At 48.8% G+C, this 13334-nt stretch overlaps 1 protein-coding gene and 1 long non-coding RNA gene across 5 annotated transcripts; one reads left to right on the plus strand and one right to left on the minus strand.

Moving 5' to 3' along the window:
* Positions 1-1959: 1959 nt before the first annotated feature.
* LOC111557347 lies at positions 1960-2707 on the plus strand. Its single transcript, XR_006587637.1, has 3 exons — positions 1960-2051; positions 2148-2288; positions 2528-2707. It is a non-coding gene; the product is annotated as an uncharacterized LOC111557347 (long non-coding RNA).
* Positions 2386-10979, minus strand: CBLN2 (cerebellin 2 precursor). Of its 4 annotated transcripts, none has more exons than XM_023242101.2 (5): positions 10783-10979; positions 10164-10208; positions 8420-8946; positions 5382-5501; positions 2386-5117 (listed from the first exon to the last, which is right to left on the minus strand). In XM_023242101.2, exons 3-5 carry the CDS (start codon positions 8774-8776, stop codon positions 4920-4922), a joined length of 675 nt encoding a protein of 224 aa, XP_023097869.2. In that variant the 5' UTR covers positions 8777-8946; positions 10164-10208; positions 10783-10979; the 3' UTR covers positions 2386-4919. The 4 variants fall into 4 exon arrangements, with proteins under 4 accessions (XP_023097869.2, XP_023097870.2, XP_044897127.1 ...); XM_023242102.2 differs by lacking the exon at positions 10783-10979 and adding an exon at positions 10544-10696; XM_045041192.1 differs by lacking the exon at positions 10164-10208.
* Between the last annotated feature and the right edge of the window lie 2355 nt (positions 10980-13334).

Raw genomic sequence — 13334 nt, forward strand, 5'->3', positions numbered from 1 at the left:
ATTTTTTTTTAAACTTGATATTCATTGGATCTAATTTAAAGGAATTTTGAAAAGATGTTTCTTCTATTTTTGAAGGGAGGGTGAGGACTGGACTGACCAATCACATCATGGAGAGCTAGGTAACAAATAGACATTTAAAATATCTAAAGGTGAATGAATTGTAGCTCTCCATCTTCAAAGGCAGTAAACCTCCCCACAAAAAAATTATGTCTTAACAGGCTAGGCAAATACATAAACGTACTTGATCAGTGTATGTGGCCATTAGCAGTTAACATCTTCACAGTGTTTTCTTTAAAAAAAAAAAAAATTCTGAGCACAAAAAATGTAAAATGATAAAACCAAAATGGAAATTGTAGCTTACCTTTCTCCACTCTCTTTGGTGTGCATGCTCTTTAAATGCCAAGAAAATTAATTTTAAGAGTCTTATGAGAACTTACAGGCTTTGATCTTACATGTTAAATGTATTTGCAATATCCTGTTTTAGTAGCAAAGTGTGAGTCCCCTTGACAAGTAAATTCCTATGTAAACAACGGAAAACGGAAAAACTCACTGTAGTGCTATGGTTAATCTAGTTTTACATTTTTTACAAGTGTTTCTACAGAGTGCGCGGATGAACCTTTAGAATAATTCTATGTCACCTGCTTCTGTGAGTTCTAACTTTTATTTACACCACCTTCAATGTAATGTAACAGCTTCTCATTCATGTGCATTAGATTATTATATACCTCCTATGCTATAGGAATGTAAGCACTAACTACTTATTCACGCTGACATTATCTTATCGCAATATTCATTTCCTTATAAAAGATTACAAAACCACCACACAAATTGACAGCTTATTCTCTGCTCCTTTTGCTACGTATGAGACGTGCTGAAGCAGCCCGGGGTTTTGTTTTGCTTGTATAAAGGAATTCATCAAGGTCTCCCCTCACCTAGTTCCAGATTCCAGGGGAACGTGACCAATCTACGCATTTTATTTCATTCACTGATAAAAATCAGATGTATCTGTTCGTGTATTTATGGGCAAACGATATACATGTTACTGCGTATGTGACGATACCAATTAATACAAATAAAATTAGGGATTCAGGAAAGGTTTTGGTTTGCTTTTATGTATCTTTTTTAACTCTTCTGATGCTTGATATATATAACTAGATTTTCCAAAAAAAAAAAAAAAAAAAATTACAACATTTTTTTCCCAAACAAGTAAATATGTAATCTCTATAGGATTCCATGAGTTTTCCTGCCAATATTTGATGGACTTTCATGACCTTTGCTCGAAGAAGTCATAGTAATCACAAACTTTTAAAATGTAAATAATTTCATTATGCATGAGTACATAAATAAAAAAAATTAAGATGCAAAAAGCGTCCAGGAATTATAGATAGTAAATACAGTTTCTCAGGGCGTAGAGTTGAATCAGGGTCATATTTCAAATTAGAATAGATTTTAAGTTAAAAAATAGTATCGTTTTAAAGGCATTTACACTTTAGTACGATTAACATTTGACAGCTAGACCCACTCGCTATTATAATGCCAAAAATGTTGATAACTCAATTTTTACTCGTGTTAAAAATATTAGTTTTATATTTTTGTAAAATGTGGATATCGCATGCTGGAGCAGAAAGGTGGGCTTGAGCCACATAGGACAGTGCAAGAACATAATTCAGAATTGAGTTAGTATGAAAATGCATAGATTTTGACATAGTCATATTATCATCATTCTTAAAAATCAAATTAAACTTCTGGAGTGCTACCATTTTAACAAGCTCGTGGGGAATATGGAAACTTACTTTCACATAAAAGTGTCCTCCTGTCGGATGTTCATTTTAAATGCTTTTAATAAATAGCATATTGAAAAAAATCTCTATCTGGAAACACCCTCCCTGCCACATAATGCCTCTGGTCACCACGGTGTCCTGTAGATCTCACAGAGTGTCCCTGTGATCTCACGATGGCCTCGTGAGTTGGGCAGGAGGTGTGGGGGTTCCTGAACTGGCTCCACAGATGGGGAAACTGAGGCCCAGAGCCAGGGAAGCACGGATCAGATGGTGTGTATTCCAGATGTCACTCTTTCCTCCCCAATTAAAGGAAAACACATTTCAAATTTTGCTCTGATGATGTATATTTTTATGGACCACACACAGGAACTTCACCTCCATCAAAGATCCTTAGCCAAACAACCCGCACAGCTGTGACTGCGGGTGACAAATGACTTCGGCAGCACGACTGTCATGGCTTCTCCCTAATGCAGTGTTTGGCATCCAGCTCAAAACAGAAATAAATAAGTAAGTAAATAAATAAATGACAGGAGTGGAATCAACAGGATGAAGCTGTTTTCCTAATATAAAACAAACTCCTGAAATATACGTCTTTTTAGCTTGATCGATTAAATAACTTATTTATTAGACAGCATAACCAAATAACAACCTGTATGTAGTAAAGCTGTAAATACAAACAAATATATGTGTTACATTTTAGTAAGCAATAAAAATAACAAGTACTCGTATATTTTCAATCTCCGAAGGGCGATATGATCCGCTAATGAAGTTTGCTGCTTGTTTGAAACTGAACACTGAACAGAAGGTTGAAAAAATGAGGGACCAGAGGACTAACTCACCAAAGGCAGTAAGACACAGATGAAAAATATTCGCTAGCATCGAGCTGTTGGTGTTATCAGCATTAATAAACAATGCCCGTACTTAGACGCGTGTCTCCTAATCACAGAGCCAAAATACCCAAAATGATGTTTGGTTGATGTTTCTTGATTTTTTTTTTTTTCCTAACAAAATGTGATAGCATTTCAATTCAAATTAATTAGATTATTGAGTATCCTATTATGTTGTCCAAGACCAGGAAAACGTAGAGCCTTCATCAAAGTATACTTTTTTCATTTCTCTAATCCTCACTGCATTTATTGTTTGAAAATGGAAGCCAATGTTTCCCCATGTTCATACCGATCTTAGAAACAACTGATGCCATATTGAAATGTCAGTTTCTTTTAGACCCATGCCCTCTGACTGCAATACCGGATTGGACCTTGTACCACATCAAGAATTCTATGTGATAAAAGCAGACTGCCTGCCCATAAAGCATTAGCTGTCTGGTTCCCATAATATCTCTCCCAAAAACCTTCCTGGGTGACAAATACATATGTATAAATAGAAATGTATTTCAGTGTGCAGTCTCCATCTAGACCACGGCTAGATCTCCACATGGGAGTGTGCATTGGAGTGTGTGTTTTCAAGAGGTACGGTGTGCATTTTCCCTTCCCCGAGTCCTTCATCCTTGGCCTTCGCTTGCATACATTTTAGGAGTCGAGAGACAATTGGAAGGCGTTAGAGCAAGCCAGACATCAAACCCATTTATTCTGCATCTTAAATTATGACTTTTTATCATCAATATTTTGGTTACAGTGTTACACAAAAGACAAATTAACGTCCGCTGTGAGGTCTCTTCTTGGATTGCTTTGGGATTAGCAACATTTCCTTGGCCTATGAACCCTGCACCCATCATCTCCCAGCCGCGTCTTAACACTATTGTTGTACAAGGTGCCCAAACAGGAAGGCTTTGCAAAACTGCTCCCAGGGTGCCTCCGCCAATACCTGTAACCGCTGTGACTTCCAGGTGGCTTCTCGCCAGGTGCTCCCAGAGAGTGTCAACACGCCTCTTTCCTTGGCGGATCAGAGGAGGATCCTGGAGGGGAGTAGCCCGTCCTGCTGGCTTTGAAACACCTGATCCGGATACACTCACGGAGGGGTGGACACAGACAGATGAAGACAGGCAGCTGGGAAGACCGAAGCACGCTGGGCCAAGGAAGCGTGTGTTTAGAACACTCGGTCATTACGCTCCCATGCTTCTCTTATGTGATTCAGGCCACCCAGGAACATCAAGTTGTTAAAGTATTCCAGAGTGTTAAAAAAAAAAAAAAAAAAAAAAAAAAAAAGAGAGAGAGAGAGAAAGAAAAAAAAAAAAAACCAACAATCCGGCTGGTTAGTTCTAAAGGTACATCTGAGAGAATCTCTTTGAAAGAAGCAGAATTGTCCGTCTGCTACTTGGACTCTGAGATACGGGTACCTTCTGTTTGGTGCGGTCTCATCCACAACAAAATACACAGGTATATTTCTGTTTTGTTTGTTTGGTCTCATTCAAGAAATCGACATACGTTTCTCTCCCCCATCCCAGGATGAAAAATAGAAGTAAGGGTAAGGAGGGAGAGCTGAGTGTGGAAAGAAAGCAAAGCTTTTCCAGAAAAAAAAAGAACAGCGACAACCAAAAAAACCCACACACACACGTAAACAATACAAAGCAAAAGTCGCAGTCCCATCGTGCAAAATTTGCTTCTCCGGATAAAGCGCTTCTTGACAGATTCACAATGTCCCCTTCCCCCTCCCGAGGCCTCCCGTCCACCCGGGGGCAAATACAGAATGAAAGCGAAGCCGTTCTTTTCCTTAAGGCGGAACAGACACACAAAGAACACATTTCAAGGACTATCCGGCCGGTGGTGGTTCGTGGGGCTCTTGCTCTGAGTCCCGCCTGCGACCTGCAATCCATCCTGGAGATCGACGGCACTCCTCGCGTGGGGCAACAATACAACGTACAAACAAAAGGAAGAGAAGTCAACGGCCGTGACAATAAAATCCAGTATTGACTTTACGATCACAGGTACAAATTGCTCAAATCGATAAATTCGTTTCTCCTTAAGACCTCGTCGTCTAAAACTAATTAGAAGCCAGGTTCCCGAGGAGTGGCCGATATGCAAAGAAAATACTGGAGATTTAGAAGGAAATCATTCTTCTACCTCAACAGTCTGAAGGAGGTTGGAACCAAGTGGTCCTGTTCTGGCAAGTTCAGGGTGTTCGGAAGGGCAGACGCCTGGGTCCAGATCGCAACTTCCCCACCGTCTGGGGGCTCTGTGTTCATAGAGGGAAAACCAAAAAGCCCGAGAATGTGGAGTACTTCCAGCCTCCCATGAGGTTGCCCCTCTCCAGTTTGAGATGCACGGTGTCCTCTTTCTCCATCAGCAGCAGGACACCATTGCTGGCGGCTTCTCTGGTGACGTCCTGGTCCCCCGCAAAGGCTGAGATCACTGGGTAGCCGTTCTGCATCAAACTGACCTGCAGGGCAGACGGTAAAGGTCAGCAGACCGTGCAGGACCCCACCTGCCCGCACTTGTCCTCACCTCCCCCGCGCCCCACCTCTTCCAGGGGAGCCCCGGGCCAGGGCCTGGCCCAGAACGCGAGGCAGGCCCTGAGCCCGGAGCCCTGGGTCAGCAGGCTCCCTGGCTGGCGCGGGGTCACAGAGGGGGTGCCAGGACCTGCGGCCACGGGGCGTTAGTAGTCCGACGCTGGAAGGGTCCAGGCAGCTTGGAAGCTACCCACCTGGATGGTCTGTCTGTTGTACACTTTGACCACGTGGAAGCTGAAGCTATAAATGCCTTTTCTCGGTGCTACAAATATGCTGGAGGCAAGATCGAAATGGTTGCCAATATTTACTAATACCTGAAAGAGAAGAGGGAATACAGCACAAACGTGGCAAGCCCCTCCTCAGCATCTGTTTTACCCAGACTGGCAACACCACCCACCGACGCCAGGTACTCCAGGAGCCGCCGAGCCGCAAGCCAGCGCCCAGGCAGCAAGCCAAGGCTGCCCCCGGGGGGAGGAGCCGGTGGTAAAATGCCCTGCACGGGGAAGGGGCTGGAAAAGAATCCTCATGGATCGCAATGAACAAGGATGTTTAAAAATGTATCTCGCCTGTGGATTGACAAGGTGCGTGCAAATTTCGCGCGGTGAGGGCCAGGGCGAGGGAGAGGAACGGAAGACGATAAGGTCAGGACACGAGCAAAACGGAGTCTGTTCAGACGTGTGTGGGATTCTGGGGACTTAGACGTGAAGTTCAGTTTCGCAGAAATAGAGGGCCGCGCCAGACTGAATGGGGACAACCGGGCCATGGGGTCATCAATACCAAAGCCAATTCAATGAGATAACCTCCAGCCGCTCAAGCTTGGAACTCCACTCCATTGCGCCCAGGAGAGAATGGACGGTGTGAGGTTCTTGTCCCCACGTGTCCCCAGCCCCTGGCACCCTCCGTGGCAGCGCCCAAGAGGTTCTGGATCTCGGGTACTCAGTGGAAGACCCCACGGGGGTAGGCAAACCCTGGCTGCAGCTGATTCCCTGCGCTTTCCTCTGAGCCGTGCGCTTGCTCCCTTGGCTGAGCTATGATGTCATGCAGAAAGGCTTGAGGAAGCAAACGGTGTGCAGGCAGCAGTTGGATACTCTGAGCTCAAACTGCAGGAGGGAGTCTGCAAGACTAATGACAAAATTAACCGGAGGATACGAGGTCACGTGACCCTGCAGCCGCCTTTTCTCAAACAAAAGGGGGGATGAGGGTGTTACAATGCCATAAGCAGACTTTGAAGAGTGGAGGACTCCTCGTAATGACCCAGTGCCCTTTCAGATGGTTAAGGCAGAATATGGCCACTCTGTCTGGATCCTGTCCCCATTCCTACTCACACACAAATGCACAACTCAGTTAAAATCATCAAACGGCCCCCCTCGGTGCTCTCGGGCTTTTAAAACAGACAGCCAGCAACAACAAAACCCGAGATTAGGGATCCTGTCATCTGTTCAGAAAAGGAGTCTCAGCTGAACACCTTCTGCTGTTATTTCTCACACACTCATCACAGATGAATGATGTGCAATCCCCCAGCCGTGTGGGACGTTGCCCTGAGAAGCGCCGTAAGGACTCGGGGAAATAAGCCTGGAGCCAGCTTCTTGGACACAGCTCAGGGCGCCACTCAGTCCCCCTGCCTGCCGGGCTCACGCAGACACTCCGGGGTCTATTGTCCGAGACCTTGTACTTCACAAGGCCTGTCTGTCTCTTCAAGCCTGTGCTCTCTCCGTCTGCCTCACAACACTTTATAAGAGAATAAAGCATTCTCCTTCCAAACCCTCGGGGCTGTTTCCTCCACCTCAACGACCTCAACTCTTTTCCATCCGTTTACATTCAGGGAACTGGTAACTTTTGGGCCCGGTTGTAGATGAGAGGACACCCAAGGAGCCCAGAAAAGCAGGTTTTCCGTACACCCTACCTGGGGAGCCAGGGAAACATCGTTTAGCCTGTCCTGCCATAGTTAGCGTGTCTATAAAATTAGAATCTTCCTACAACGTGTCTTGCCCGACATCACACCAAATGACACGATGGATTAGCAACGCTGTGAAAACTATGTGTAGGACCTCGGGAGATGACTAATAATAAGGCACGAAGAAGGATGCATTAAAAGTGTAAAGAGATTGCAAATACCCATTTCGTTATTGTCTACTGTACCTGGACATCATTAAAATAAATAATTTTATTTAAAAAACAGATGAAAGAACGACCCCCCCCCCAAACCTCCAAACCTCAGGTAGACAATCCTTAGCAAGAATGAACATAAATTAATACTCTGGCCTCAAAAGAGGCAGCGGTATGTGTCGGTTTACTGGGTGTGAGAATCGGTTAACAGAAAGGAAGTTCATTAAGTGTGGCTGGTGAGCCCAGCCCTCTGTTTTAGGGGCAAAAGGAAGGGACTGAGCAGGTAAAGTTTGGGAACTGCCATAAGGTTTTCAATTTGTTTCTGAAAAAGAACAGTAACCAAGACGGGAGGGCACAGGAGGAAGGTCACAACCCCCCATCCCGAGCCCGATGACCCAAAGAAGGGATTGCCAAGGTCTGAGCATTCAGTGACCCTTGTGCTTTGAACCTAGAGAGAGAAGTGGAGTGGCCTAGGGCAACATAAGTCACTGATCCCTACTTGTTTTTTTCTTAATCTATAGAACCACGCTATATATAATATTTACGGGCCGGATATATTTGCACATTACAATGCATGTATCGTACTTCCTATCTATTCCATTTCTCTAACCACACTCTATTTTGTTTTGTATTTATATACCCATCCCTGCTGTTGCCCTCACATTCTTCCCAACTTTTTTTTTTTTTTGAAGATAAGCATCCTGTCCCCAAACCATTCCCCAATAAGCAATAAGTACATAGTTTCTGATCGAGAACCCTCTCTTTGGGTGTGTTATCAACGCGCTCAATCCTCAAGTTGGCCACCTGGGGGGCTGAAACCCATCCACCCCAAACGACAGCCCTCACCCCAGAGGACAGTAAAATGGGCAGTTTCCTTTTGGGGAATGCATTCCAGGTCTCTTGGCTTTAAGGGACTCTCAGTCGTCCCAGTGCGAACTGAGCTGATGGTGATACAAAAGCTACAATGTGAAAAGGGGAAATGGCAAGGAGGGCTTACTCGAAAAGGCAGGAAGGACAAGGGCAGGGCAGGGAGGCAGGGAGAGCCTGGAAGCCCCCAGCCCACGCGCCCGGCCCCCGCCCTCTCCACCCCCGGCGGGAGGCGAGGCGGCCCGGCCGGCCGGCTGACCTGGTCGAAGTAGATGGTCATGGTGCGGTTGCTCATCTCGGACGGCTCGTGGTTGGTGCTCCGCGTGGCGGAGAAGGCCACCTTGGCGCTGCCCGAGCGCACGGAGATGCCCAGGGAGGAGGTGACCGCGCCGTCCGCCGACGGGCTCGAGTCGCACACCACCAGGCACTTGCCCTCCAGCACGATGGGCTCCGTGTCGTTCTGCGCCCGCACCGGGCAGCCGGCCGGCAGCAGCAGCAGCAGCAGGGCCAGCGCCGCCCCCAGGCAGGAGCCGCAGCCAGCCGGCTCGCGCAGCGCCCCCCGGCGCCCGGGCATGGTCAGCGGCGGCCCTCGGGGGCCCCGGCCGGGCGCCGCCATCCGGGCAGGGGGGGGGCGGGGGGCGCGCGAGGGCGACGGCGGGCAGCGGCCGGAGGAGCGCGGGAGGGCGCGCAGGACTGCGCGGGGCCCGGGGAAGCCTCCTTTGGCCTGGGTCCCCTGCTCTGCTGGTCAAGGCCAGGGTCGTCCTCAGGAGAAGGGCGCCAGCGGACCTGTGAGGGCAAAGAACCCAAACCCTTAGACTGGGAGATGAAGCTGGGTTGGGGGGGGGGAGGGGAGGGGACGCGGGGAGCAGGTGCCTGCAGCGCCAAGGAACCCCCCTCCTCCCTGGAGGCCACCCTCTTAGTCCCGCGCAAAGCTACCCCCTCCCCGATTGGCACAACAGGTCGGAGGAACGCCCCGGCGCACTGGGCAGGGCATCCCTGAGGGCTCCGGGGCTGCGCGCGCCGGGGGTGCGGTCAGGTGCGCGGCCCGAGGTTCTGCAGGGCCTCGGCCCTCAGACTCGGTCGGTGACCTCAGAGACGCCGTCAACGCCACCCCCGGGCCCATCCTGCAAAGGTGGAGAGGGGCTAGGATGCAGGCAAAGGAAAAAAGAAAAAGAAAAAAAAAAAAAACAAAAACAAAAACAAAAAAACTACTAAAGGTTTATCGCCTTCATTTTAGGGGCATTTTCTTGAAAGCCACACCAAGAAACCTCTTCCTGTCTCTGCTTTCCCTCTCATCCTCTGTTTTTCCATCCTGGAGATTTTTTTTTTCCTTAAGCAGTTCACTTAGTTAATAACATCGTATCCATTTTCCGCCCAACAAATCCCAAGGAAGCTCCTTAGGGTGAGTAAGATTAAGAGGAAAACATTTGAAAAAGAAGAGAGACTCTAAACGCAAACACCCACTTCCCATGTCCCCAGAGCCAGCAGCGAGGTCCTTCGTTCTCGAAGCCCCTCCGATCGCCCTCTCCCGCGCAGGACCAGAGGACTGCACCGAGGAGCGTCCCAAGCTTGGCTTTATGGTGCGGCTTTTGTTCCTACTCCTGGCCCTTTCCTTCCGGCCTGGGAGGCAGCGCCGGAGCTCTCTGCTAACTTGCGCGCGCGTTTGCACTTTCCCCCCCCGGCCTCTCTTCTCCCACGACACTAGACAGGTCATTTCCATTCCCAGTCGGGAAAGGAAAAGCAAAGACGCCTCTCCCCTCACCGCCCACAGCTCCGCGCAACTCCTCCGACAGTCCCTCTAACCGGAGAGAAGTTGCTTCCCCAGGAGTGGCCTCTCCCCAGCCCCACTACGAACTGATTTCGATATGCGCTTTCTCTGTCTCTCTCTCTGTCTCTCTCTCTCTCCCTCTCCATCAGGCAGACTCTCGAAGGTCCTTATTGAAATAGATGCATGGATGCAATTAACGTGCGGACCGTGGCGGGCAGGCTCGGGTTTGGGTTACCTGGGACATCCATGATGAGCGAGCAGCGCTGTCCTCGAAGTTGTTCTGCTTAAAGAAGACGAGCGGGAGCTGGCGGGAGGAGACTCGGAGCGCAGCCCTTCTCCCCGCGCCTGGCCAATAACCGCGCCGCCCCGCCCTGCCCTTTTCCCGCGCCGGCCCGCGCCCGCTCCGGGTACGCCCCGCGCCTCGCACCCTCGTGCATCGCGCCGCGCCCGGGATCCGCACGCCCCGCGCCCCTCGCAGCGCCGCGCCTCCGATCCGCCGGCCCCGCGCCCCGCACCGCAGCGCGCCGCGCCCGGGACCCGCGCGCCCGGCGTCCCGCACCGCGCAGCTGCTCAGACCCTCGCGCCCCGCGCCGCGCCGCGCCCCGCTCGTCGCACCGGTGTGTTCCGGGCACCGCCCCCGGACCCGCCGCCCAGGAGGGCCCTTCGCGTCCAGCGCGCCCCCAGGGTGTTGCTCTCTGCCGGGCCCCCTCAATCCCGGCCTCTCCTCCGGTCTCCGGACGGCACAGCCATCGCGATCGCCTGGAAGACGCCGCGCACCGCCCCCTCCTGGGCTCCGCACCCGCTCTGCGTCCGCACCCCCGCCGCACCCTGCACCACCCAGGTCCGGCTCTCACCCAGACACCCCGAGCGAAATCTGCCCAGACGCCTCGCTTTTAATAATTAGGCACCCTCAAGGCACCGGTCGCGCCTCTTCTTTCCAATTCCTTCTTTTCTTTTCCAAATTCCCTCCAAGTCTTAATCCTTAATAGCGTGACCACTTTCATAATTAGGGGGTAAAGCAGTTTTCTTGGGGGGAAAAAAGAAAAAAAAAAAAAAAAGGACTGGGATGGAGAAGGAAAAAAAAAAAAAAAGCCTGGGATTTTTAATGGCTTAAAGGCGGTGGTTCCGGAATCTCCAGTTTGGGAAATGTCAGCTTTTGGCAGGGATTAAAGAGGCGCCTGCGTCTGGGTTTATGTTTCTGCTCCTCTGAACCTCGGCGCTCCCGGAGCGCGTTGGCACTCGCGCTTATTTATTAAAATGCCTACTCTGAGCTCTAACGACCTGGGGAGACGCGCCGCTTTCCCAGCTGCGCCCAGAGCGGCGGCGAGAAGCGCCAGCACGGACGAGGGGCGCCACCTACGGGCGCTGGGGCCTCCCTGCCGCAGGCTGCGGGCCAGCCGGCTGGGCCCGGGTGGCGGAACCCTAGGGGCAAAGGATGAGGTTTGCTGATGGTCTTCTTTGAGCCCAAAGAGCAGCCCTGCCCTCTGCCAAAACACAACAACAATCAGCGATCTTGCCGGTATCCTTCGGTGCCCTCGCTGTGACAAAGCGTGGCGGCGCTTCTGGGTTTGCAGATCTTTCGTGCTCGACCCAACCAGTCTACGCTGCAGTCCGTTTATCATTGGTTAGCACGGTCCGCAAAACGTTTGCACAGGCCACAGAGCTGCAGTCTGTGCCTCCCTTAAGCAGCGTTTAAACGTACACTCGCTTTATGCCCGGACTTTTAAAAACATTGTTAAAAATGAAGTCTTTTGACTTGCATAGTGTGCCCTTAACGACAGGCTGATCAAAAATAGACTGTAAGTCGGCCAATGCCGTTCACAAGAAGGGAGCGGAAGTATTTCCCATCCCTCCAGACCTCACACCTAACCCTCTTTGGTTTGAAGGTTTCAGCCAGTGTGCCGGTTCCACCCCACGGGCTGAGTCTTTTCAGGTAGGGGGTTTGCAAGGCTTTATTTCCCAGAGGCTCTCACGTGGCTCCGCTCCCCATTTAGAACTGACAAGGCCTCATATCTAAGCACTGAGATTAGATTCATTTCGAATTCCTTTAACCGAAATGGATGTGTGGGAAGACAGGGGCCAAGTAAAAACAGAATTGCGTATTGTTACATGAGACAAAATATTTAGGATGGTTGTAAGAATGTGATGAAAAGAACTTCTGAGCCAAACGTTTTCCACTTAACATGCAACATACTAAAAATATAAAACGTCCTCCAAATCTTTTATCCTCCCTAGGATATGCGCTGAAAATTAAGTGCTTAATTTCAGCGTTTGCATCACATGCACATCAGACGGACTGGACTTTGCCAGGAGACTGTTTCAAAACCATCACGTTTCACTGCCATTTTTTTTTTTTTTTAACATAGTGGAAATTGTTAATTCTTACTTTCAAGTAGTTACATGATTTCAGTGTCGCATCGATTTGACAATTTCTTATTGTCAAAATAAGCACAGGCCTGCCATTCCGTCATCTTGAGAACTGATTTGCGCGCAAAACTAAACAGCAAAAGACACTGGGTCTATGAAGAAATGTGAGGCACAGATTGACAACTAGACCCGTTTGGGGATGCTAATTAAGTAGCAATACCTCTCACGCATCTATAAATCTTTAAATAACAGCTCTATTAAGCAACTGTCTTAAATGTTGTGCCGTAAGCCTTTCTTTTGACTAACGCAAATGCGAACACACATGAACCAGATTATTATCATCACCTTTTCGGGGGGAATAAAACGAAAACTCTTTTCCATGTGGCAACAAAAGTATTTACATTCTATAAATCAGGAAACCTTTCATCGACATAGGGAGCTAAATCATGGACACAGAGCAGGAAGCATTCTTATGTAATGGGGGGAAAAAAAACAGGTTAGGCTTACATTTAGGCTTGAGGCTCTTTTTTAAGAGAAAGTTAGTCATTGTGAAAAGCAGACTGACAGAGAAACGGAGCATTATTTATTCACTGATTGATTCTTCTATCCGTCAGGAGACACTGAGGTTGTCTCCTTAGAGGTTGTCATGGAATTGCCACCCATAAACATGCTTAGAAAGATTTTCAGAATATAACTTAGATGTAAAATGTAAATGTCTTCTGGGTATCGCAGGAATTACTTCTGTTCTCTTTTCACGCTACCAGAACTTTCTGCCATTACTACTAAAACAGTGGTAGAGCCTTTTGTCTTGAAGTCTAGGGACATCCCCATACACAATAACCATGCCAACCGTGTCATTTACTGAGGATCTATTATGTCTCAGAAATTGTGCCATGCCTTCTATCTGCCATCTAGAATACAGGGTAACACCCGGATCACCCTGGGGTAGACAGATGGCCACACACAGCTTAAGAGAAAAGTATTCTAATGTTTAAAAAAATGTGGGAGGGGAAGGCTAGGACCATATTGCCCTTTCTTT

This window comes from Felis catus, chromosome D3 (assembly GCF_018350175.1).
Source record: "Felis catus isolate Fca126 chromosome D3, F.catus_Fca126_mat1.0, whole genome shotgun sequence".
Taxonomy (NCBI): Eukaryota; Metazoa; Chordata; class Mammalia; order Carnivora; family Felidae; genus Felis; species Felis catus.